Source organism: Mustela nigripes, chromosome X (genome assembly GCF_022355385.1).
Source record: "Mustela nigripes isolate SB6536 chromosome X, MUSNIG.SB6536, whole genome shotgun sequence".
Classification (NCBI taxonomy): Eukaryota; Metazoa; Chordata; class Mammalia; order Carnivora; family Mustelidae; genus Mustela; species Mustela nigripes.
In genome coordinates, this window is record NC_081575.1 from 79,597,103 (window position 1) to 79,621,069 (window position 23,967).

Genomic DNA, 23,967 nt, shown 5'->3' on the forward strand with positions numbered 1-23,967 from the left:
TGGGCAATGGACATTAAGGAGGGCACGTGATGTAATGAACATGGGTACTATATAAGACTGATGAATCACTGAACTCTACCTCTGAAACTAATAATACATTATATGTTAATTAATTGAACTTAAATAAAAAAATAAATTAAAAAAAAATAAACCACCATATCTCTCTGCTCTTTCTCCTAAAGGTTTTCCTCATACAAAAACATCTAGCTTGGTCTTTCCTCAATGTACTTACAGTCTGTCTCTTTGGTAGGATTATATATTGTAAGTGGCAGTATTGTGCATACAACAGATTTCTGCAGAGAAGGGAGTATGTTAGATCCTTCCCTGCCAAGCTTTCTTGCAGCCTATGTCATCACATGCCAAGTCTTCTCCACAGCAGAGACTATGATGAATTGGCCCTAGATTCTGGATCTCTGACTTTTTCTGAAATTTCCCTCTTTGAAGTAGATACTATTCTCAGTCAAAATCTTATCAACTAAATGACAGACCCAAATACAGAAACAGGCAAAGAACATGAGTGAACCATTCACAAAAAAGAAATTCAAACAGATAATAAATACATGAAATAGTCCACCTAGAAAAAAAAAAGTGTACATTTTTCTGCCCCTACAGTTGCAACAAGAATGATAACACTACTATAATTATTTAGTAAGCCTGTACCAAGCACAAACACTTCACCAAAGTATATTACCTATATTTCACATGAAAACCTTGAGAGATAGGTATTATTATTCAAATAATATAGATGAAGAAACTGAAGCCAGAGAGGAGAAATGATTCACTTAGAGTTAATAAGTAAGGGAACTGAGTGTCAATTCAAGTGTGTCTGGCTCCAAAGCTCCTGTGTTTTTCACCACGTCAAGGTGCCCTGCAGGCATTCACCAACCAAAATTCCAAAATTTTCTTAACACTATTTAACAAAACTATAAATTCTCAAGCTCTTACCTGTCTCATTCTCCCGTCTTTGCTCACCTAAGAGAATTTCTTCCTGGATCCCTTTGTCCTTAGCTCTTTCTAAATTCAGCTGGGAGTGCATTTTGGTCTTTCGAGTGGACTATCCTGCAGTTAAAAAGAAAATAAAACTTTGTGGTTAAATCTGGGATACCGAATGTCCCTAAATTCAATTTTAGGAAGGAGCTATAGGAAATTCTGAAAGGCCAAGGATAGGTGGTAGAAGAGGGACTAGTATTTATTAGGATGTCTTGGAAATAGGCATCAGTCTTCTGATAGAGGCACAGAAATACACGTGTTCCTCAGAGGGTGCAGACCTTGAGGGATAAAAACACAACGTAACATTTACCCTCCTCATAGAAGAAAGCTGTCCCATATTCCAGGAACAAAAAACAACAGAATCCAAAGGATGCAGTGCATTGGACTGGTTAAGCACACAGGCTTCAGGACTGGACAAAGCTGGGCTCAAAACCAGTATTACTGGGGCGCCTGGGTGGCTCAGTGGGTTAAGCCTCTGCCTTCAGCCCAGCTCCTGATCTCAGAGACCTGGGGTGGAGCCCCTGAGGGCTCTCTGCTCAGTAGGGAGCCTGCTTCCCCCTCTCTCTCTGCCTGCTGCTCTGGATACTTGTGATCTCTTTCCCTCTGTCAAACAGATAAAATCTTTAAAAAAAACTATTATTTTTTATAATATTACTATTACTATTTACTTGCTAGGTGACCCTGGGCAAGTACCTACTCTTCTGAGCACTGTATGTTTTGTCTACAAAATAAAGAAAAGAAAACCCACAAGGTAATGAGAAGTTCTGAGCCTAAACCTAATCTCAAAGAAAATGTAGTAAAGAGCTATAGGAAAAAATAAATAAATAAATAAATAAATAGCTATAGGAAATTTTCCTACTTCTGGTTATTCCCCCACAAGGTTGTTTGGACAAACCCTCATGCTGAAAACAAAACAAAATCTTGATGAAAAAGAAATAACATCTTCTTAATAAAAATACAGGGCAATAAAAAAAATGGAAGCATCAGGGAAACAGCAGGGGAAAATGGGAATCTAGAGAAACAGATAAGCAGGGAGACATTTTCTGCCCTGAGGGCATTTGTCCATTCCAAAAAAAATTTTAACTTTCATTTTGGTTGTTTTGAAGGCAAAAGAAACAGATTAAAGTCCAGAACTATACAGAGTAGGAAAACTAATAGGAGACTCTCCCCACAATAATCAGGGACCCCAAAAGTCTACCCTCTGAGGGGGCTGATGAATGGAAGCAGGTCATTCTGCAGCTCTGGCTGAATTACATGACTTGCCCTAGAGATCCTTGAGCCTTGAATTAGATAAAGGAGCAAAACAGCAGGATCAGCTAATAACAGAAAAGACTTAACACTGAGGTTAGCAAACATAAACTATAAGATCAATATTTTACTACAGATAAAGAAGTAAATAGCAAACTTGAAAGTATTTCCAAGCAACAGGAAACTTTAATACATGGTGTATATCACAATTAAATCTCATCAAACTTTTGGAAGAATAAAATAGTGCCTCAAATGAAAAATCCAAGGTACTGCATTAATCAACAAATTAAGAAAATAATTTGTAAAAATTATTACAGTACAGGACAAGGAGACAAAAAGGTGAAAAGTACAGAAAAGAGTATTAAAGTTCCTTTCACTCACTAAACAGGTCAGGGCCTTGTAAAGTGATCACAGCGAGTATTAACAACTACTTAGAAGGCACAAAATATAGAATTTCATTGATAATAAAATTCTTTTCAGCCCTTTGTCCATTTCCACAAGCAAATCTGGGCTCCAGATGTGCTTCGTACTTAAAATTAGTGAATGGAATTCCAGAGCCTAACTTTACAAATACAAATCTTCACCATCAACAAAAGGAAACTAAAAGAAAGATGGAGGCTTTGTACTCCCTTCCTTCAAGTTGTGGAGGGGTAGAAACCATCTTGCTTCATACTTATTTCAAATAGTCTAAATTTAAAAGATGTTAAATTGAGAAATTTTAACAAGAATGTCAATCTAGTTCCCTTTTACAATATGGAGACTTATGAATAATCATAACTGCTACCAAATAACTCTATTCTCTGTTAATACAAATCTTTCCTTGGAAGTCCTATTTAAAGAAAGACATTTTGTAGGACTCCCACAACTTTAGAAACTGATGTTTTGTTCTGTGAAAATAACCTACAAAAGAAATATGTAATTCTAACTAGGTATCTTGCTTGTTAACTCATTAACCTGATGTAGTAGACAGAATAATAGCCTTCCAAAGATGTCCTGATCCTGTGAATATGTTACTTTATATAGCAAATGGGACTTTGCATAAGTGATCAAGGATCTTAAAATGAAGAAGTTATCCTGGATTACCCTGGCGGGCTCCATGTAATCGCAAGAATCCTTATAAAAAAAAAAACAGAAGGATCAAAGGATGGAGATATAACAATGGAAGTAGAATGTCAGAGTCAGTGGTGGTGAAGATGCTATACTGCTGGACCTGTAGAGAGAAAAAAGGACCATGAACAAAGGATGGCAGGTGATCTCTAGAAGCTGAAAAAAGAAAGGGAAAATATTCTCCCTTAGAGCCTCTGAAGGGAGCTCAAGCCTGCCAACACCTTGATTTTTAGGACTGCTGACCTCCAGGATTGTAAGATAATAAATGTATTTATTATTTACATTTGTCATAATTTATTACAGCAGCAACAGGAAGCTAATACAACCTAGCGATCAAGTCGTAATGGCAATCTCTGTATTTGGAAACAGACTAATACTTCTAAGATCATTCTGACAAATCAGAAGGAATCATTGGCACTTTCCTCTTCACCTACAGGCATGGATAAACAAATATAAACCTACAATTCTGTAGGAAACACTATATAACAAATAATTTGAAAGACTGTATTTCTTTTAAATTAACAGTGTCATGATTCTTTATCACCAGTGAGAAAATTGAAATTCTGACAAGTAACTTACCTAAGATCAAAAAGCAAAGGGCTAGGATTCAAGTCCCTTCGACTGTCAACAAAGTCCAGTATTTTTCCACTAAAATTTTGCTGACCCTCAAACTGCTTGGAGTATGATAAAGAGAGTGTAGAGCATTTTAAATACATTTGAGCACTTGAATTCCTCAAATTATCAACAACTGCACAAAAGAGCCATGAGATTCTCTGCCTTCTTTGCTTTAATTCCATGCCCAAAGTAAGCAACAAGCTGTTTTCTTAGTTTGATTTCCTAAGTATCCCAATATGGCAACTGACATGCTCTGGAAAGAAAACTTGAGTGTTCTGGCCACTAGAAAGTATGTATTCATGTAGGGTAGGTGTGTTTTTCTTTCTTTATCTATCTTAGTCTCAGTACATTAATTTGTATATATTTGTTTATCACCCAAGTTTCATATCAGCATTTGTGAAATGCTGAACACCAAATCCTGGACTGCAGTCAATTAACTGAAATACCACTACCCTACAGGCTCTTTTATTAAGTTGTTGGAATTTCCAAGTAAAGGTAATTTCCTTTCTTTGATAACTTCAGATGTATTTACATATCAAACACCACTAGTTAGAGCATGAAGCCTCAGAAAAGAAATTCTATTTTATTTTACACAGAATGATATCAATATTTGGAGGTACAAGGACTGAAAGGGGAAAAATTAGAATTATTCACAAATTACACTAACACGCTAAAAACACTTTGTGATAATTCAATGAGCAGTATAGTTCTGATTTATGTACTTTTAAGTATGTTTTATATAAAGTTTATATAAAAACTCAACAAAACCTATAACCACAATTGGACCTAGAGAAAGAGATAAGCAAAGTGAACAGATCTAAAAACAATGCACCAGAATCAAGCAGTCCCATACACCAGTCACAATCAGTTACAAAATATAATTTAAAAGTATCAGCAAGAAAAACAAAAACTTATCAGGTACACAGAAATATGTCTAACAAAATATGCATGAGACACTTTATGGAGAAAAGGAACAAGTTCTAATCAAAATTTCAATGTTTCTTACAGACCATGTTAAGCTTACCTTAAAATTCACATGAAAAAGTAAGGGCAAAAAATATATTTTTGAGGAAGAGTAATAAGGAAGTTGTCTTTCCCTAGTAAATATTAAGATGCATTGCAAATCTATAGTAATTAACAATGCAGGACTAGTAAGAGATACAAAGAGACCAATGGAACAGAATAGAAAGCCTAAAAGCAGACATTTACATCTATTACAACTTGGTATATGATAGAGACAACATTATAAATCTGTGGAGAAAGACAGACTATTCAGTAAATAGTCCTGGAACAACTGATAAATCATTCAGAAAAAAAAATGTAAGTTTTTTACATCATACAATACACAAAAATAAATTACAACTGGAAACTAATCATGAAAAGAAATTTACAAAAATTTTACAGGGGAATATAGTAGAATACCTTTATGAAATCAAGGTAAGAAAGAATTCCTCTAGATTCCCCCTCCTTGAAAAATAAGCTTATCTATACCCTTCAGTTATTTTTAGAAAACCCCTTCATCTAGCCATAGATGAGATAGTTTTCTCATAAGCCTGCTGATTCTTCCACACTCCTGGTCCTAACATTCCCAACTAGTAAAACACAGCACGCTGATATGCCAAACCTGTGCACAGCATACCATTCAAGCAATATCTGTGAGATGGACATCTTCAGGTGGGTTGCCATGTAATACAGAGCAGAGCACAACATGTAAAAGCTAGCAGGGTTGATGCAGTATCCAACCAATAATAAAGAAAGATGGCATGTTTTCTAGAATATCTTTGCCTTGCAAGTATGTGAGGGGCTGTAGTCAAGGCATTAAATAGCTTGACACAAACAACAGCCAAAGGATGTAAGGATGTCAAGTGAAGAGCTACAATAAACATGCCACTGTCTCCAATGACATATCTTGAAAATGCAAATTCTCAACATGTATAGAGAAAGCAAAAATAATAATAGTAGCAAAAAGTAAAAAAAAAAAACAGTGAACGGGGCGCCTGGGTGGCTCAGTGGGTTAAGCCGCTGCCTTTGGCTCAGGTCATGATCTCAGAGTCCTGGGATCAAGCCCCGCATCGGGCTCTCTGCTCAGCGGGGGGCCTGCTTCCTCTTCTCTCTGCCTACCTCTCTGCCTGCTTGTGATCTCTGTCAAATAAATAAATAAAATCTTAAAAAAAAAAAACAGTGAACTAAAACATGTACTAAGCATCTTCTAAGTATAAATATGATAATATATTAATTTTTGTGAAATAACTAAAAAATATAGTCAGGTCCAAAAGGTACATTAAATACTGATTGTAATTCAAGTTTGGAATTATTTATTATTCCATTATTTGTTTTAAAGTAAAAAAATATATATGTATGATATTTTGTATCTTCATATAGAACGTTTTGTCAATTTTCTGAAAGTTAATAAAGTCCTAATTTTTTAATCACTACAAGTGTACTTCTGTAAAACCCTGAAACTCTGGGAAAGAAATAAACAAGCCAGGACCCTCCTGGCCCTGTGTAAGTACTCCCTAAAGGACAAACTCTGGGAAAGAAAGGAACAAGGAGGGAGCTGGATAAAGATAGTTGTTCAAGGACCCTCCAAAGACACAGGATCATCTAAGCCACTATACTAGTCTTTATACTCTGCCATCCACAGATGCTGATTATTAACTTCCTGGTTCTGATTCTTCACCCTTGAGTCTGAAAAAGACAAAACTGACTCAGAGCCCCCCCTAAAGAACTCTTGGCTAATTGCTAAAATCAACTATTTGCATTGAAGGATAATGATGTAGCCTCTTTCATGCTCAAATGGCCTCAGAGGCTGGGACAATTCCTGGGCCTTAAACTTCTGGGGAAGAAAGGATCAAATAAAGTTTCTCCTGTGGAAGCCTTCTGAATCAGCTAAATGCAATTGTTTCAGGAGAAATGTGAAATAGTAACCAAGTCCCCCATATCCACAGCAAATCACAGGTCTTGGCTACTCTGGATCATCTCCAAGCCATAGATCTCTGTCCTCAAAACTGTGGAGGAGGGAAAAAAAAGTCAAGGTACAAATCCACATATATTTTATAGTCAAAACTGGTACAATACTTGTGGTGATCAGGTTTCCATTATCTAATAAAGTTGAAAAGATGCACATACTATTACCAAGTAATCCCTCTGCCAGTTACACATCTTAGAGAAACTCATGCACATACCCAACAGGTGTACAAGAATGTTCTTAGCAGCACTACTCACAACAGCCAAAACCAGAAGGCAATCCAAATACCCATTAACAGTAAAATGTATAAATAGGTGTATATGTGCACATGTGTCTATACACACAGGCACAGAAGTAATTACCATAAAAGTCAAGTCAGGATAAATGGTTACCTCTGGAAGAGAGAGAGGATTACGAGTGGAGGCTTCCAAATAACTTCCAATGTTCTATGTTTGGTTCTGGAAGGTTCTTTTGTGGGCGTTTACTTTATAATCATTCACTTTAGTGTATATTTACATTTTCCACAACTTTAGGTATTTTTGTTATACTGCACAATTTAAAAATACTTTTCTAAAAAAGGAAGAATCCAGGGCCTTCCTATGGAATTCCCTTAAAGCATGTGTTCTCAATCTTTCTGAGATGATGAATAATACTATATAAAAAGCATCTACCTCTCTCTATAGAAGCTATAGGGGGAGTGGCTAACATATCCATCTGCAGTAGGATTTCTGGAAACACACACATGGGCAAGCCAGGGTCCTACCAGCAGTACCATTTCCTTTGAAGTTTCTAAGGGCAGTTGTTTAAGTCCCTCCAAAGATAGAAATCAATATAGAATGCTATATTGCTATATATCTTGAATTGCTCCCTGACATTCAAGATTTTACCACAAGTCCTTTCTCGGCCCTAACCCTGTTATTGCCCCTGCCCCCCCAAAAAGGGCAAAGACAGAGAAAAAGACAAAACTGAGACAAACAAAGCCAGGGCTGTCCAAGGAAATCTGCTGCTAAACTGGTTAAGGGCAAGAACTCATGTTAGCCATTGCTGCTTTCATTCCCTAAATCATCTCCCTGCTGTGAAAATCTCTGCTCCTTTGAATTTCAGTGCCATCTGTCTCAAAGCTATACTCACTCCTTCCACAAAATACAACATCTTCCTCATCTTCCTCTCCACTCTTTTTATCGCCTTTAATCTGCAGCAGTATCTTTGATGATGCCATGGCTAACTTTTTTTTTTAATTATTTATTTTCAGAAAAACAGTATTCATTATTTTTTCACCACACCCAGTGCTCCATGCAATCCATGCCCTCTATAATACCCACCACCTGGTACCCCAACCTCCCACCCCCCCGCCACTTCACACCCCTCAGATTGTTTTTCAGAGTCCATAGTCTCTCATGGTTCACCTCCCCTTCCAATTTACCCCAACTCCCTTCTCCTCTCTAACACCCCTTGTCCTCCATGAAATTTGTTAGGCTCCACAAATAAGTGAAACCATATGATAATTGACTCTCTCTGCTTGACTTATTTCACTCAGCATAATCTCTTCCAGTCCCATCCATGTTGCTACAAAAGTTGGGTATTCGTCCTTTCTGATGGAGGCATAATACACCATAGTGTATATGGACCACATCTTCCTTATCCATTCATCCGTTGAAGGGCATCTTGGTTCTTTCCATAGTTTGGTGACCGTGGCCATTGCTGCTATAAATATTGGGGTACAGATGGCCCTTCTTTTCACGACATCTGTATCTTTGGGGTAAATACATACTAGTGTAATGGCAGGGTCATAGGGAAGTTCTATTTTTAATTTCTTGAGGAATCTCCACACTGTTCTCCAAAGAGGCTGCACCAATTTGCATTCCCACCAACAGTATAAGAGGGTTCCCCTTTCTCCACATACCCTTCAACACATGTTGCTTCCTGTTTTGTTAATTTTGGCCATTCTAACTGGTAAGGTGATATCTCAATGTGGTTTTAATTTGAATCTCCCTGAGGGCTAGTGATGATGAACATTTTTTCATGTGTCTGACAGCCATTTGTATGTCTTGATTGGAGTAGTGTCTGTTCATATCTTCTTTCCATTTTTTGATATGTTTGCCTGTTTTGTGTGTGTTGAGTTTGAGGAGTTCATTATAGATCCTGGATATCAACCTTTTGTCTGTACTGTCATTTGCAATTATCTTCTCCCATTCCGTGGGTTGCCTCTTTGTTTTTTTGACTGTTTCCTTTGCTGTACAGAAGCTTTTGACTTTGATGAAGTCCCAAAAGTTATTTTCGCTTTTGTTTCCTTTGCCTTTGGAGACATATCTTGAAAGAAGTTGCTGTGGCTGATATCGAAGAGATTACTGCCTATGTTCTCCTCTAGGATTCTGATGGATTCCTGTCTCACGTTGAGGTCTTTTATCCACTTTGAGTTTATCTTTGTGTATGGTGTAAGAGAATGTTCGAGTTTCATTCTTCTACATATAGCTGTTCAGTTTTCCCAGCACCATTTATTGAAGAGACTGTCTTTTTTCCACTGTATATTTTTTCCTGTTTTGTCGAAGATTAATTGACCATAGAGTTGAGGGTCCATATCTGGGCTCTCTACTCTGTTCCACTGGTCTATGTGTCTGTTTTTATGCCAGTACCATGCTGTCTTGGTGATCACAGCTTTGTAATAAAGCTTGAAATCAGGTAACGTGATGCCCCCAGCTTTATTTTTGTTTTTCAACATTTCCTTAGCGATTCGGGGTCTCTTCTGATTCCATACAAATTTTTGGATTATTTGCTCCAGCTCTTTGAAGAATACTGGTGGAATTTTGATTGGAATGGCATTAAAAGTATAGATTGCTCTAGGCAGTAGAGACATTTTAACAATGTTTATTTTTCTGATCCAAGAGCATGGCATGGTCTTCCATCTTTTTGTGTCTTCTTCAATTTCTTTCATGAGTGTTCTGCAATTCCTCGAGTACAGATCCTTTACCTCTTTGGTTAGGTTTATTCCCAGGTATCTTATGGTTCTTGGTGCTATAGTAAATGGAATCAATTCTCTAATTTCCCTTTCTGTATTTTCATTGTTAGTGTATAAGAAAGTCACTCATTTCTGCACATTGACTTTGTATCCTGCCATGTTGCTGAATTGCTGTATGAGTTCTAGTAGTTTGGGGGTGGAGTCTTTTGGGTTTTCCATATAAAGAATCATGTCATCTGCGAAGAGAGAGAGTTTGACTTCTTCATTGCCAATTTGGATGCCTTTTATTTCTCTTTGTTGTCTGATTGCTGTTGCTAGGACTTCTAATACTATTTTGAACAAGAGTGGTGAGAGTGGACATCCTTGTCGTGTTCCTGATCCCAACGGGAAGGCTGCAACCTTTTTCCCATTGAGGATGATATTTGCTGTGGGTCTTTCATAGATAGATTTGATGAAGTTCAAGAATGTTCCCTCTATCCCTATACTCTGAAGCGTTTTAATCAGAACAGATGCTGGATTTTGTCAAATGCTTTTTCTGCATCGATTGAGAGAACCATGTGGTTCTTCTCTCTTCTCATATTAATTTGTTGTATCACATTGATTGATTTGCGAATGTTGAACCATCCTTGTAGCCCAGGGATGAATCCCACCTGATCATGGTAGATAATCTTTTTAATGTGCTGTTGGATCCTGTTGGCTAGGATCTTGTTGAGAATCTTAGCATCCATATTCATCAGTGATATTGGTCTAAAATTCTCCTTTTTGGTAGGGTCTTTGCTTGGTTTGGGGATCAGGGTAATGCTGGATGCCATGGCTAACTTGACCATCACCCCAGCTTCACCGTCCTCTGACCACCTCTCTCCAACAACTCACTGATCATCCAGAACTACTTATCCTATGAAATGTTAAAGTCCTATAATCTACTCCACAATTTCTTTTCTGCCATATCACCTTGTTACTTCTACTTTTTCACCTTTGGAATTTTTATGCAACTTCTCCCACACCCATACATATATTCACACAGCTTCTCTTTCTCTGGATCCACAGAATCTTCCTGAGAATATACTTTTCCCTGATGAGACTAGATCCTTGATGAGACTAGAACCTGAACAAATCTCATCAGTAATCTCAACAATTTAGTAGCCCCTCAAACCTCCCACCCCCCACAATCATCATGATCACATTCACAGTCTAAAATCAAACCCAATGTTTGCCTTCTCTACTCCTACTTCTTGGCAGCTGAACAGAAAAAAAAGACAAAACTACAAACACTTCATTCCCAACCCAGATAGGTGTTCATTACTGCCCATCAATCTTCTTTCACTCCCTAGAAGAATGCAAAGTTTCCTCTTCTTTCCTCTAGCCCCTGGCCATCTCCTCTTACAGTCCAGAATGGCCTTACTACCTTATTCATATAGAATATAGGGGCACAAAGAAAGAAACTCTCCCTATTTCTTGCTTTTCCAAAACCATAAAAATTAAAAACATCCCTTTCTGACTCTCCTTAACAACCAGTGTCAGAAGTGATGCCCTTTCTCTTGTTCGTGGCCAGTACTTCATACGTTCTCTACACATCTTTTCCACATTTTGCTTCACCAGTTATCCCCTTTCTCTATTATTTTCAACCTCTGTTTTTATTAGCTACTCTACTGCAGAACACATAAACATGTTCATATCACTCATCCTAAAAATATACATGTTCCACCCATTATCTATTTCACTTTTCACAGACAAGATCTTTGACATGAAAGTCTACACTCATTCCATGAACACTTTCAACAATTATATTATTAGTTCTCTGCACATTAGTCTTCACTAACACTGATCCATACATATTCACTACTCTTGTTTCCTCTAAAATCTCTAATGTAACAGGACCCTCTCAGTCTACATCTTATATAACCATGTACAGGAATTTCACTTTTATATTTTAAAAAGTTTAAAACAAACAAAAAAGTTTAAGACAGTAGTCTTAAAAAACAAACACAATACATGTTCATTAGTATACAACAGTGTCTGGCACACTCAAACACACACAAAAAGATAAGTATCTTCAATTATCATTCCATTCTCCCAGACATAACTGCTAAGGCTACATTCCAACCTCCGGGAGAATCTGAGCAATCATCTCACTCCTTATGACATCCTTAAATCCCATGAATTAGAGGAATTCTTAGATTACTCAAGGATACACAACTGGGCTTCAGTGCCAACTAGTAGAGCTTTGAGGCAAAAGTACACAATAAATAAAAGTTCTCATGGAGTCTGTTAAAGAAAAATTATCCTGACACTTGTTAAAATGGTAATTTTAAAAGGATTATTGAGATAGGTGTCAAGACAATTGCAATAGGGAAAAGAAAATGGATTCCACTCTGAATACAGTAAAGACAGCTGGGAATCTACAGCCAAGGAGTAGATTTGGGTGGGGATGGTGGGGGCGGAGCTTAAAACATCAAGATTCTTGATTAAAACATCAAGAAGAGGGGGATTCTTGTTAAACAGACTTAGAATTCTTGTTGAAGGCAGACCTGGATAATCACATATCAAGGGGGTGGGAAGGGAATCTCATTAAGTTGATTCAGCAAGGATTCTTTCAAAACCTGGACCAAAGAGGCCAAAGACAATGTCCAAAGATGGTATCTAGTTGAAAAAGAGGGCTCCAAGGAGAATGACTCACATTTGGTCAAGGTGGGAGTGTTTGTTAGCCCTTTTTCCACTTTTCAGCTGTCCTTGGGCAATGTTTCTTCACTCAAATATTCTCTATTTTAGACCTGTTGCAATGAGACTGCCCTTGCATATATATGCACATAAAGAATTATAAACTTGCAATACTATGTACATGTGTATGCACATATCTATCTTATATACATATTATACCACATATATATTATACATATATATAAAATGTCATGTTACACTGCAAATATAATATATATTATGTATTACAATAAATTATAACAGATGTAATACAAAAACACGACTCTCCCAACCACACAGGCTGCAATGTAACATGACATTCTCTCTCTCTCCCAGACCATTACACCTCTTTCCTCATCTGCCTCCTACTGTCCCACTCCCATGAGCCCACCCAGTGTATCATCAGTACATCACAAAGAGAACTGTATATCTCATCCACTTAGGACAATTCCATTATTTCTTCCTCACAGGCTTCAGAGGAAATCCTAGTTCTCTCACCTGACTTTTGGGGTTCTCAACTGCCTAGCCCCTGAGTCTCCAGTTTCAGTTCTCCTCCTCTACATAAAACTTATGTTCCAGGGGCACCTGGGTGGCTCAGTGGGTTAGGCCTCTGCCTTCGGCTCAGGTCATGATCTCAGGGTCCTGGGATCGAGCCCCACATCGGGCTCTCTGCTCAGCAGGGAGCCTGCTTCCCCCTCTTTGCTCTTTGCCTGCCTCTCTGCCTACTTGTGATCTTTGTCAAATAAATAAATAAATAAATAAAATCTTTAAACAAACAAACAAACAAAAAAAACTTATGTTCCAGTTCTAACCAACTACATGTATGTCTTTCTTTGAATATATCAAGATCCCTCCTTCACAATTCTTCCAGTTTCCTCTGACTGGAACACCCTTCATAGCTCTTAAACCTTCATATTTTCTCTATTCATCCAATATCAAACATTATCTTTCTTTCCAAAGCCATTGCAGATGCCCTTTCTGTGTTCCCCCACTTGCCTATACTCACCATAGGCATATACTCATCATACTCTTTAGACACTGTCTGTTCATTTACTCATACCCCATTATAAGTATCTTCATTAAGAACAAGAAACCAGTCAGTTTTACTTTTACATCCTCTGTACCCAGCCTAAGATCAGATACAAGGTAGTGTGGTATATAAATTTTTACTGAATGAATGACTACATAAAAATGAATGGAATGCTGGTGGAGTCATTCACTTGTATTCAAAATAGTGAGGAAAAAGGCACAACAAAAGGTCAAGTAGGATGACTAGGAAAATAGTAATAATCCTCTGAGCACTCACATCTTGCTTTCTAAGTACCAATCCCTACTGAAGGAATACATGCCTCCTTGCAAAGTGGCTGATTCTAGGACTGCGGCAGAGAATGTACATAATGAGCCTAAAATAAAGCAAGGAAGGGCTAAGTGGGTGAAGAGTATTAAAGAGGGGACTTGTTGTGATGTGATGAGCACTGAATGTTGTATGTTAAGTGATAAATCATTGAATTCTACTCCAGAAACCAATATTGCACTGTATGTTAACTAACTAAAATTTAAGCTTAAATAAAGGCAAGTAAGTCAAGAGCTAATGAGATCATGTAAAGGATACAGGAGCCAAACAGAAAAGTTTAATTTCTAAAATGACAGTTTGAGCATCAAAAATCAATCACAGTGGATAAATACAATAAAACACATAAAAATCCATGAATTCCTAATAATATTAAAGAAAACAATGAAAGTCTCTAGGAAACCAACCCCTTACTCTGATAAGTAAAAAAAAAAAGGAAAAAAAAGCATTCACCTTGACTTTCTTTTTATAAGTTATATTTTGGAACAAAAAAAAGAGTTGATAAAGTCTTTTTATATAATAATTTCAGCTAATAAACGCAGAAGGATTGATTAAATTAGACCACGTTCTTTCAACTACTACTGAAATTATGAATTTAGACAATTATCTTCAATGGCTGCTAAAATCAACAGGAGAAAGGTTGGTAGGAGATACTACAATGGAGAGATCAGGCTGACAAAACCTGAAAACACAAATCAACCCCAGAATCAGTTAAAAAGTTAAACCAGAGAGAAAAGAAGTATGTGTAGTTATAAGAAAAACTACTCCGTAGTGAAGGGGGTGGGGTTATGGACATTGGGGAGGGTATGTGCTTTGGTGAGTGCTGTGAAGTGTGTAAACCTGGTGATTCACAGACCTGTACCACTGGGGATAAAAATATATGTTTATAAAAAATAAAAATTAAAAAAAATTAAAAAAAAAAAAGTTAAACCAGATATGATGAAATACAATAGAAAGTGCGTATCACTACCTCCAATGATTTTTTTTTCCCCTTAAAAAATAATTGAATGGATGCCTGGGTGGCTCAGTCGATTAAGTATCTGCCTTTGGCTCAGGTCATGATCCCAGCATCCTGGGATCCGAGTCCCAAGCAGGTTCCTTGCTCAGGTGGGAGCTTGCTTCTCCCTCCATCTCTCACTCCCCCTGCTGTGCTCTCTCTCTAACAAATAAATAAATAAAATCTTTAAAAATTAATTGAAACTGAATCTAATCAAGCCTCTAGTTCTAAATGCCAGTGAACAGAAACATGCAGATGGGAAAACAAAATGAATACCTCAAGGAAGCAATCATCTAAATCCATTTGTTGATAGGATAAATGACTTAGTTTCTCTAATAAACCAATGGTCTTTAAAATGTAGGGGGTGACTACAGATAGGAAAAAAATACTTAAAAGAAAAAATATCTAATGTCAGTAAACAGTAGCCCTTGGTTAGATATATATTTAACAAAGCCAACTATAAAAATACATCTTTTTATTAATACTTTTTAAAAAAATTATTTATTTATTTCAGAGAGAGGGAGACAGCACGCATGTACGTGTGAGGGTGGAGGGACTAAGGAAGAGGGAGAGAAAGAATGCTGAGCCCCACACAGGGAACCAGGCATGATATCATCCCCTGAGATCATGACCTGAGCCGAAATCAAGAGTCAGACGCTTAATTGACTAAGCCACTCAGGTGCCCCTAAAAAGATATCTTTAAGACAGTCATGGAAATTTGAATATGGACTGGGCATTAGATAATATAAGGAATTACTGTTAACCTTCTTAAGTATAATGGTCTTGTGGTTACTTAATAGAATACACTTAAGAGTTAGAGATGTGGGGTGGTTCAGATGGTTAAGTGTCTGCTTTGGGCTTAGGTTATGATCCCAGCAGCTGGGACCAACCCTAATGTCAAGCTTCCTGCTTAGTAGGGGAAGTCTGCTTCTCTCCCCCCCGCCCCGCCCCACTTCTTGCTTGCTCTCTCATTCTCTCCCTCTCAATAAATAAATAAGATCTTTAAAAAAAAGCTAGAGATGGATAGTGAGTTATTTACCCATATAATGATATAACGTCTGGGATTGCTTTAAAATACCCAGTGAAAAAAAGCAGGTGAGGAGAAAAAAATCAAAGGCAACTGACCAAATGATATTAATCGTTGAAGATGAGAAATGAATACATTCTGGTTTATTTTACTATCCTCTACTTTAAATATATTTGAAAATTTCAGTAATAAATGAAAAAAGAAGCCAATGTCAGGGGTTGCAACTGGCTTCTTCCAAACTGGACAGTTTGAGCAACAGAAGAAATGATGACTGCAATGGATTGAAAAGTACTAAATATATAAATAGCCACAAGTTCAGCAAAATAGAGAAAAGGACAACAAAGACATCTCAAAAAATATAAGTATACTTTAATTTAGGTTGGGTGATGGTTTTAAAAACCAGCTGTAAGACCTATTATTTCACATTTTATAATTAACAGTTTCCTCACCAGGATTTCTTCCTCTTTATTATTTGATTTTTACCTTTATTCTTTTTTTTTATTGTGCTATGGACTTTATTCTTTTGTGTATGATATCATACACATCATCTTCAGTGATAAGAGCATGGGATTTCATATTACAGAACTATGCATTTGAATATGAACACCCTTTGATGGAGATTCCTTAAGGAATTAAAAATGGAGCTACCCGGGGCACCTGGGTGGCTCAGTGGGTTAAGCCGCTGCCTTCGGCTCGGGTCATGATCTCAGGGTCCTGGGATTGAGTCCCGCATCGGGCTCTCTGCTCAGCGGGGAGCCTGTTTCCCTCTCTCTCTCTCTCTCTGCCTACTTGTGATCTTTCTCTGTCAAATAAATAAAAAAAATCTTAAAAAAATGGAGCTACTCTGTGACCCTGCAATTGCACTACTGGGTATTTACCCCAAAGGTACAGATGTAGTGAAAAGAAGGGCCATGTGTACCCCAATGTTCATAGCAGCAATGACTACAATCGTCAAACTGTGGAGGGAACCAAGATGCCCTTCAACAGAAAATGGTTAAAGAAGACACAGTCCATATATATGAAATGAAATATTATGCCTCCATCAGAAAGGATGAATACCCAACTTTTATATCAACAGGGACGGGACTGGAGGAGATTATGTGGAGTGAAATAAGTCAAGCAGAGAGAGTCAATTATCATATGGTTTCACTTACTTGTGGAGCATAAGGAATAACATGGAGGACATTAGGAGGAGGAAAAGAGAAGTGAATTGGGGGAAATTGGAGGGGAGACGAACCATGAAAAGACTGTGGACTCTGAGAAACAAATTGAGGGTTTTGCGGGGGGATTGGAAGAGCCTGGAGGTGAGTATTAAGGAGGGTACATATTCCATGGAGCACTGGGAGTGGTACATAAACAATGAATCTTGGAACACTGAAAAAATAAAATTAAATTAAAAACAAAAAACAAAAAACAGCCTTTGGGGCGCCTGGGTGGCTCAGTGGGTTAAAGCCTCTGCCTTCAGCTCAGGTCATGATCTCAGGGTCCTGGGATCGAGCCCCAATCGGGCTCTCTGCTCATCAGGGAGCCTGCTTCCCTTCCTCTCTCTGCCTGCCTCTCTGCCTACTTGTGATCTCTCTCTGTCAAATAAATAAATAAAAATCTTTATAAAAAAAAACAGTCTTTAAGCTTTATGATTAAATTTCTTAACCAAGTATTAAAAAAAAAATTTCTTAACCAAGTATAATTCCTTTCCTTTCATATAAAATGGAAGAATATGTACATCTTTAGTCTTTTTTTGTTTTGATTAGAAATGCATATATTTCCTGATGAAAAATAGACACCTAGTAAATATTACTTGTCTTCTTTTTTAAAAAACAAGTAATACAGCTATAAAAGGCTAATTGGGGAAAAAAGAATTTGAAAATGGTTAGGTATTAGATGGTATTAGGAAATTATTCTTAATTTTTCTTGGTAACATAAAGGTAATTAAATTATTTACAAAACATCTGTAATATTCAGAGATGAACAATAAGATATTTAGGGGTAAAGTGCCATGATCCACGCTCCTCAAACTGATCTATTAAGTGGTATCTCAATCAAAATGTCAAAGAAGCATTTTTGTGAAAACTGACAAGCTGATTCTAAAATACATATGGAAATGCAAAAGACCAAGAATAACTAGGAATTATTGAAGAAAGAGAACAAAACTGTAGGACTAAATGACTATATATAAGATATATTATAAAATGACATTATGATAGTGGTACTTATACAAGAATAGAGAAATAAACCAAACAAAAAGGAATTCAGAAACAAACCCACATATATAATCTAGTCATTTGATTCATGAAAAACACGACTTTATACAAGGGAAACAATGATCTTTTCAATAAGTGATAATGGGTTGACTGAATGTCCATTTCTTTTTTTTTTAAAGGTTTATTTATTTATTTAAGAGAGCATGAGTGGGGGAGGGACAGAAGGAGAGAGAGAAGCAAACTTCCGGCTGAGCAGGGAGCCTGATGTGGGGTAGATCCCAGGACCCTGGGATCATTACCTGACCTGGAATCATGAGGCTTAAAGCGACAGAGCTACCCAGGTGCCCCTAAATGTCCATTTTGACATACAAAAAGGGAGTGGCTTTACTCATACTGAAATCACACACAAAATCAATTCAAATAAATTGTGAATACAAATGAATGATTAAACAATAGCGCAACACAGAAAAATGTCTTCAGGACTTTGAGAAATGCAAAGACTAACAAAACAAGGCTAGCCATAAAGGGGAAAAACTATGAAACTGAACAATATTAAAATTGAGATATTCAGTTCATTAAAGGACACCGTTAAAAAACTGAGAATGCAAGGAACTGAGATTTGTAATAAACATATCTAACAAAATATCAACATTCTTTTTTTTTAAAGATATTATTTATTGGGGGCACCTGGTGGCTCAGTTGGTTAAGCAACTGCCTTCGGCTCAGGTCATGGTCCCAGAGTCCTGGGATCGAGTCCCATATTGGGCTCCCAGCTCCATGGGGAGTCTGCTTCAACCTCTGACCTCCCCTCTCATGCTCTCTCTCACTTTGTCTCTCTCTCTCTCTCAAAATAAATAAATAAAAATCTTTTTTTAAAAAAGGTATTATTTATTTATTTTTGTGAGGGAGAGGGAGAGAGCATGAGTAGGGGGAGGGGCAGAGGGAGAAGCAGACTCCCTGCTGAGCAGGGATTTTTTTTTCCCCATGCAGGGCTTGATCCCAGAACCCTGAGATCATGACCTGAGCCATGACCTGACACTTAACCATCTGAGCCACCCAGGCGCCCTCAAAATATCAACATTCTTAATATAAAAAGATCTCCTACAAACCAAAAAGATAGTCCAGGAGAAAAAGTCAAAGATTAAACAGGTATTTCATAAAAAGATATCCAGGCTTACAAACATATGAACAGATCATCATATTTGCAAATTAAAATCACAATAAGATACCATTCATAACCACTAAAATGGCTTTTTTCCCCTTCAAAAGTAAAGACAATGACAAGTGCTGACAATATTCTAGAGCAAGTGGAACTGTTGAAGATTTATACTGAGTTTTATAGTACAAGCACACCTCAGAGACATTGTGGATTTGGTTCCAGACCATCACAATAAAATGAATGCCACAATAAAGCAAGTAAAATGAATTTTTTGGTTTCTCAGTGCATATAAAAGTTATGTTTACACTGTACTATAGTCTATTAAGTATGCAATAACATTGCTTAATAATGTATATACTGTAATTAAAAATATTCTTAAAAATGCCAACCGTCATCTGAACTTTTGGCAAGTCATCACTACTGATCACAGATTACTATCAACAAATACAATAATAATGAAAAAGTTTGAAATATTGCAAGAATTTTATCAAAATGTAACACAGAGACATCAAGTGTGCAAATGTCATTGGAAAAATGGTGCCTATAGATTTGTTCGACTCAGGACAGCCACAAACCTTCAATTTGTAAAAAACAACAACAACAACAACAAAACAGTATCTGCAAAGTGCAACAAAGCAAAGTGCAATAAAACAAGGTGTATCTATACAACCACTGTGGAAAACCAGTTGGCATTATCTACTAAAGCTAATCATATACATAATCTATAATTCAGCAATTCTACTCTTAGAATGCCCAAAAGAAATGTGTGCATATATTACCAAAAGACATGTACTAGATTGCTCACAGTATTATTTACAGACCAATAATGGAAATAAACAAAATATCCATCTACTATGATATATTCAAACAATGGCATACATAGCAATGAGAATGAAGGAATTACTACTGCGCCCAATAATATGGATGAATCTCAAAAACAAAATCTTTTTTTAAAAGGTTTTATTTACTTTTTGAGAGTGACAGAGAGAGAGAGAAGCAGACTCCTCGCTGAGCAGAGAGCCCGATGCAGGGCTCAATCCCAGGACCCTGAGATCAAGACCTGAGCCAAAGGCAGACGCTTAACTGACTGAGCCACCCAGGTGTCCCTTAAAAAAATCTTATGCCAGTGAAGTCAGGCACACACAAAAAATATTATACTATAATATTTTTACAAAGTCCCAAAATAGACAAAATTATTATAATGTGACAGAAGCCAGGATTGTGACTAATGGGAGTTTAGATGCGAATGGTAGGGGACACATTCAAGGGCCTTCAGATGCTAATCATATTCTATTTCTTAATTTGGATGCTGGTTACACAGGTGTTTACACTATGAAATGAATGGATGGATGGATGAGTGGGCAAAAGAGTGAACAAGTGAGCTAATATGTCAAAAGCTAACTGTTGAATCTAGGTTCAGAGCATAAAAGTATTCATACTCTTCTTTCAACTTATGCTTGTTAAATTAAAAAATGTTCAAGTAAAAAGAGTCACTATGCCTCTCAGCTCTCACGTACCTAATATAATCTGATTTATGAAAGGAAATTTTTTAAATGAAATTTCTATTCCCAGATTGTGTCTTATAAAACAGTAAAATACTCCACATATTTTCTATTTCTCATTAATAAACAGAGAAAGAGAGACAGACATAAAGACAAAGAGAATCTGGCCAGGACTGAGTGTTTTGCAGACCATACCTCCATGAACTCCACCACCAACAGTAAGTTACCATCTAGCTCTGAGTCTTGGTTTTATCATCAGTAAGATGACAATGATAATACTGACCTTAGAAGATGGTTTTGAACATTAAGTGACCAACTATATTTAAAAGGTTGCCTGTACAGACAGATCAAGTACTAAATTCTTCCAATTTAACATACCAACATTTATGGGCAATGTATCATGAATACACAGTGATAAGAGCAGTGAAAGAGGTAATTAACTATGCTGTGGGATAGCACACAATGCACCACGGATACACAGACTGAAAGAGAAGTGAGGATGGATATAAAGATGTCTTCCTAGCAGGGGTGGTAACTGACAATACACCTAAATGATAGCAAGAAGCTAGCCAGGATAAAAAGAATACGGGAAATATAAGTGCTTGGATTAGGTTATTTCAGTATGCAGAGTGCAGCATTAAAGCTATGCCGAAAAGTGACCAGAGGCAAAAGGGGTGTGTAGGAAACCGAGTGAACAAAACATAGAGACACTGACATAGATACATCTTGTTTTTCCCACTAATAGCTGTATAGTTTGTGCCCTCACTTCCTTTAGGTTCTGCTCAAATGTTGCCTTACAGGGAGGCCTTCCTATCCATCCTATTTAAAATAGTACATCCCCTCTCCATCACAACCTATTCATATTTATTATATATTCATTTACTGTCTCTCAACTACAGTTTAATAAACTATTTTCCACTGTTGTATCCTCAGTGCTTAACACTGACACATAAAGTTATTCAATAAAAAATTCTTGGATGAATGATGGTTGCACACTGGATTAAAGCCACGCGATTTTTAAATGCCCTGTAATTATGACTTGAATAAAGAATACACAGACATCAGCAATACCCTTCAAAAAAGTTTCTAAGTGTTTTGGTATCATGAAAATCTCTGCCTCATTTTTTCTAAAAGAATTGAAAATTATACCTGGCCCAGAAAAAAAAAAAGGATTACCTCTTATTTGGCAAGTATAACACAGTAGTTACAAGAGGAGAGAAATAAATTGCTTGTTCAAGGAGATCCTTGATTAGGGGCGCCTGGGTGGCTCAGTGGGTTAAGCCTCTACCTTCAGCTCAGGTCATGATCTCCCGAGTCCTGGGATGGAGCCCCACATCGGGCTCTCTGCTCAGCGGGAAGCCTGCTTCTCCCTTCTCTCTCTGCCTGTCTCTCTACTTCTGATCTCTCTCTGTCAAATAAATAAATAAATAAATAAATAGAAAAAGGAGATCCTTGATTAAATTCCTTTTTAGAGCCTGAAAAACCCTGACCCTCATCATAAGTTTAATGGTCATGATGTCCCTCTCTTGGGTAAAACTGGAATAAGAAATTATGATTAACTAATGTTCTCACAAGACAAACTGAACCTGATGAATGGGACAGAAAAATGCATTTCTGCGCCTAATAGAGAATACGTGCAAACTTTGAAAAATCTGCCAGCTTCCTGTTCAATGTTGCTACCAGAGTACAGAAAAGGATTTCCATAATAAATATAACTCATATAAAAAATAAATTTGTGATTGGATATCTTATCTGTCAACCAGTCCTATTCCATGAAAAGTTTTAAAGGAGATGGGAAAACTGCCAGTGTCAAGAGCTGACACCAGGTAACAGGCAAAACCCTTGCTCCTTTAAAAAGTGGGGACTGAGTTCTATGCCAATTATTTAAAATCTATTTATTTGAGAGAGAGAGAGAATGAGAAAGAGTGCATGACAGAGAAAAGGTCAGAGGGAGAAGCAGACTTCCCGCCAAGCAGGGAGCCAGATACAGAACTCGATCCCAGGACTCCAGGATCATGACCTGAGCTCAAGGCAGTCATTTAATCAAGTGAGCCACCCAGACGCCCATGTTTTGTTTTGTTTTTGTTTATGTTTTTTTAATGTCATGAATACAGGGTTAAAATCAGGGCAGTTTCTGATGTATCATTTTGTTTAGAGTAAAAATTAAAAAAAATAATTAACAAGTAAAATAATATTTTTAAGAAAACAGCATTGACCATGAAATTGAAGACATACCTGGTTTTCAGAAGTACGTAATTCAATGGCCTCTGCAGGAGTGGGACAAGAGGCATCAGGTTGTGGGGCAGGGAGAGGAGCAAAGTACTGCAGTCGAAGGAAAAGGAAGAGCGGGAGAAAGGGGATCCAAAAATTTTAAGGCTAAAAGGGGGCGGTGAACAAGGTGGGAGGTAAGACGTAGGAAAAGAATCTGTGGTAGAGGGGATGACCCAGGCTCAAAAGATCAGGAAGAGGATCTGGGATAACGAGGAGAGGTAAAGAATGACCAGGGATAAAAGGACTACAAGAGAGAAAGGGGAGAGGATGACGGCCTGTCATCTTCATTAGAGGGGGAAGATAGGCGACCGGAACCTAAGCGTCAGAAACATCCTTCACACAACGTACTCTGGGGATGAAAATTTCTTTCCGCCCCACGTTGAAGCAAGGAGGAAAGTTTCTCCGGGGTGTCTGGGGACTCACTTGGGAAAATTATCACCCTCTTTCTTTACACTCACCTTCCTGAAGAAAACCGCAACGCAACGATGGCGTGACCAGAAGTGCTATTTTCCTTCCTTCGGCGAAAGCCTTGCTTCCGCCGCCACGCCCCCTTTGCCAGGCAACTTCCTGTGCCTCTCTAGCAATCCCTTACAATACTTTATCGCCCTGGCCGTCTCACCCTATTGGAAGCTGGATAGTGATGTAAACCCGCTAGGAGGGGGAATCCGTAACTTTTTACAAATACTAGCTCTAGTCATTCCAAGAACCCATTATTTCAGCCAGCCCCCAAGTACCCAAATTTGTCACTTCGCCTTGTCGATTTAGCCTTTGAATACCTTCCTAACCCTTAGTCCCTTGACTCTTGGATGTCAACAATTACGTATTTGTCATACTGCTTTACTGTTTTTTGACATACTATGTTGAAAAATAAGTTCATT

At 37.5% G+C, this 23,967-nt stretch overlaps 1 protein-coding gene across 1 annotated transcript in view; it reads right to left on the minus strand.

Annotated features, from left to right (window-relative positions):
• The window catches only part of MAGED1 (MAGE family member D1), a 59,459-nt gene extending 35,822 nt beyond the window's left edge, over positions 1 to 23,637 (minus strand). The window contains exons 1-2 of the mRNA XM_059384670.1: positions 23,548 to 23,637; positions 946 to 1,059 (exon numbers count right to left, since the gene is read on the minus strand). Coding sequence (XP_059240653.1) covers positions 946 to 1,036 — 91 coding nt within the window. The 5' untranslated portion in view covers positions 1,037 to 1,059; positions 23,548 to 23,637. The remainder of the gene's footprint in view (positions 1 to 945; positions 1,060 to 23,547) is intronic.
• Between the last annotated feature and the right edge of the window lie 330 nt (positions 23,638 to 23,967).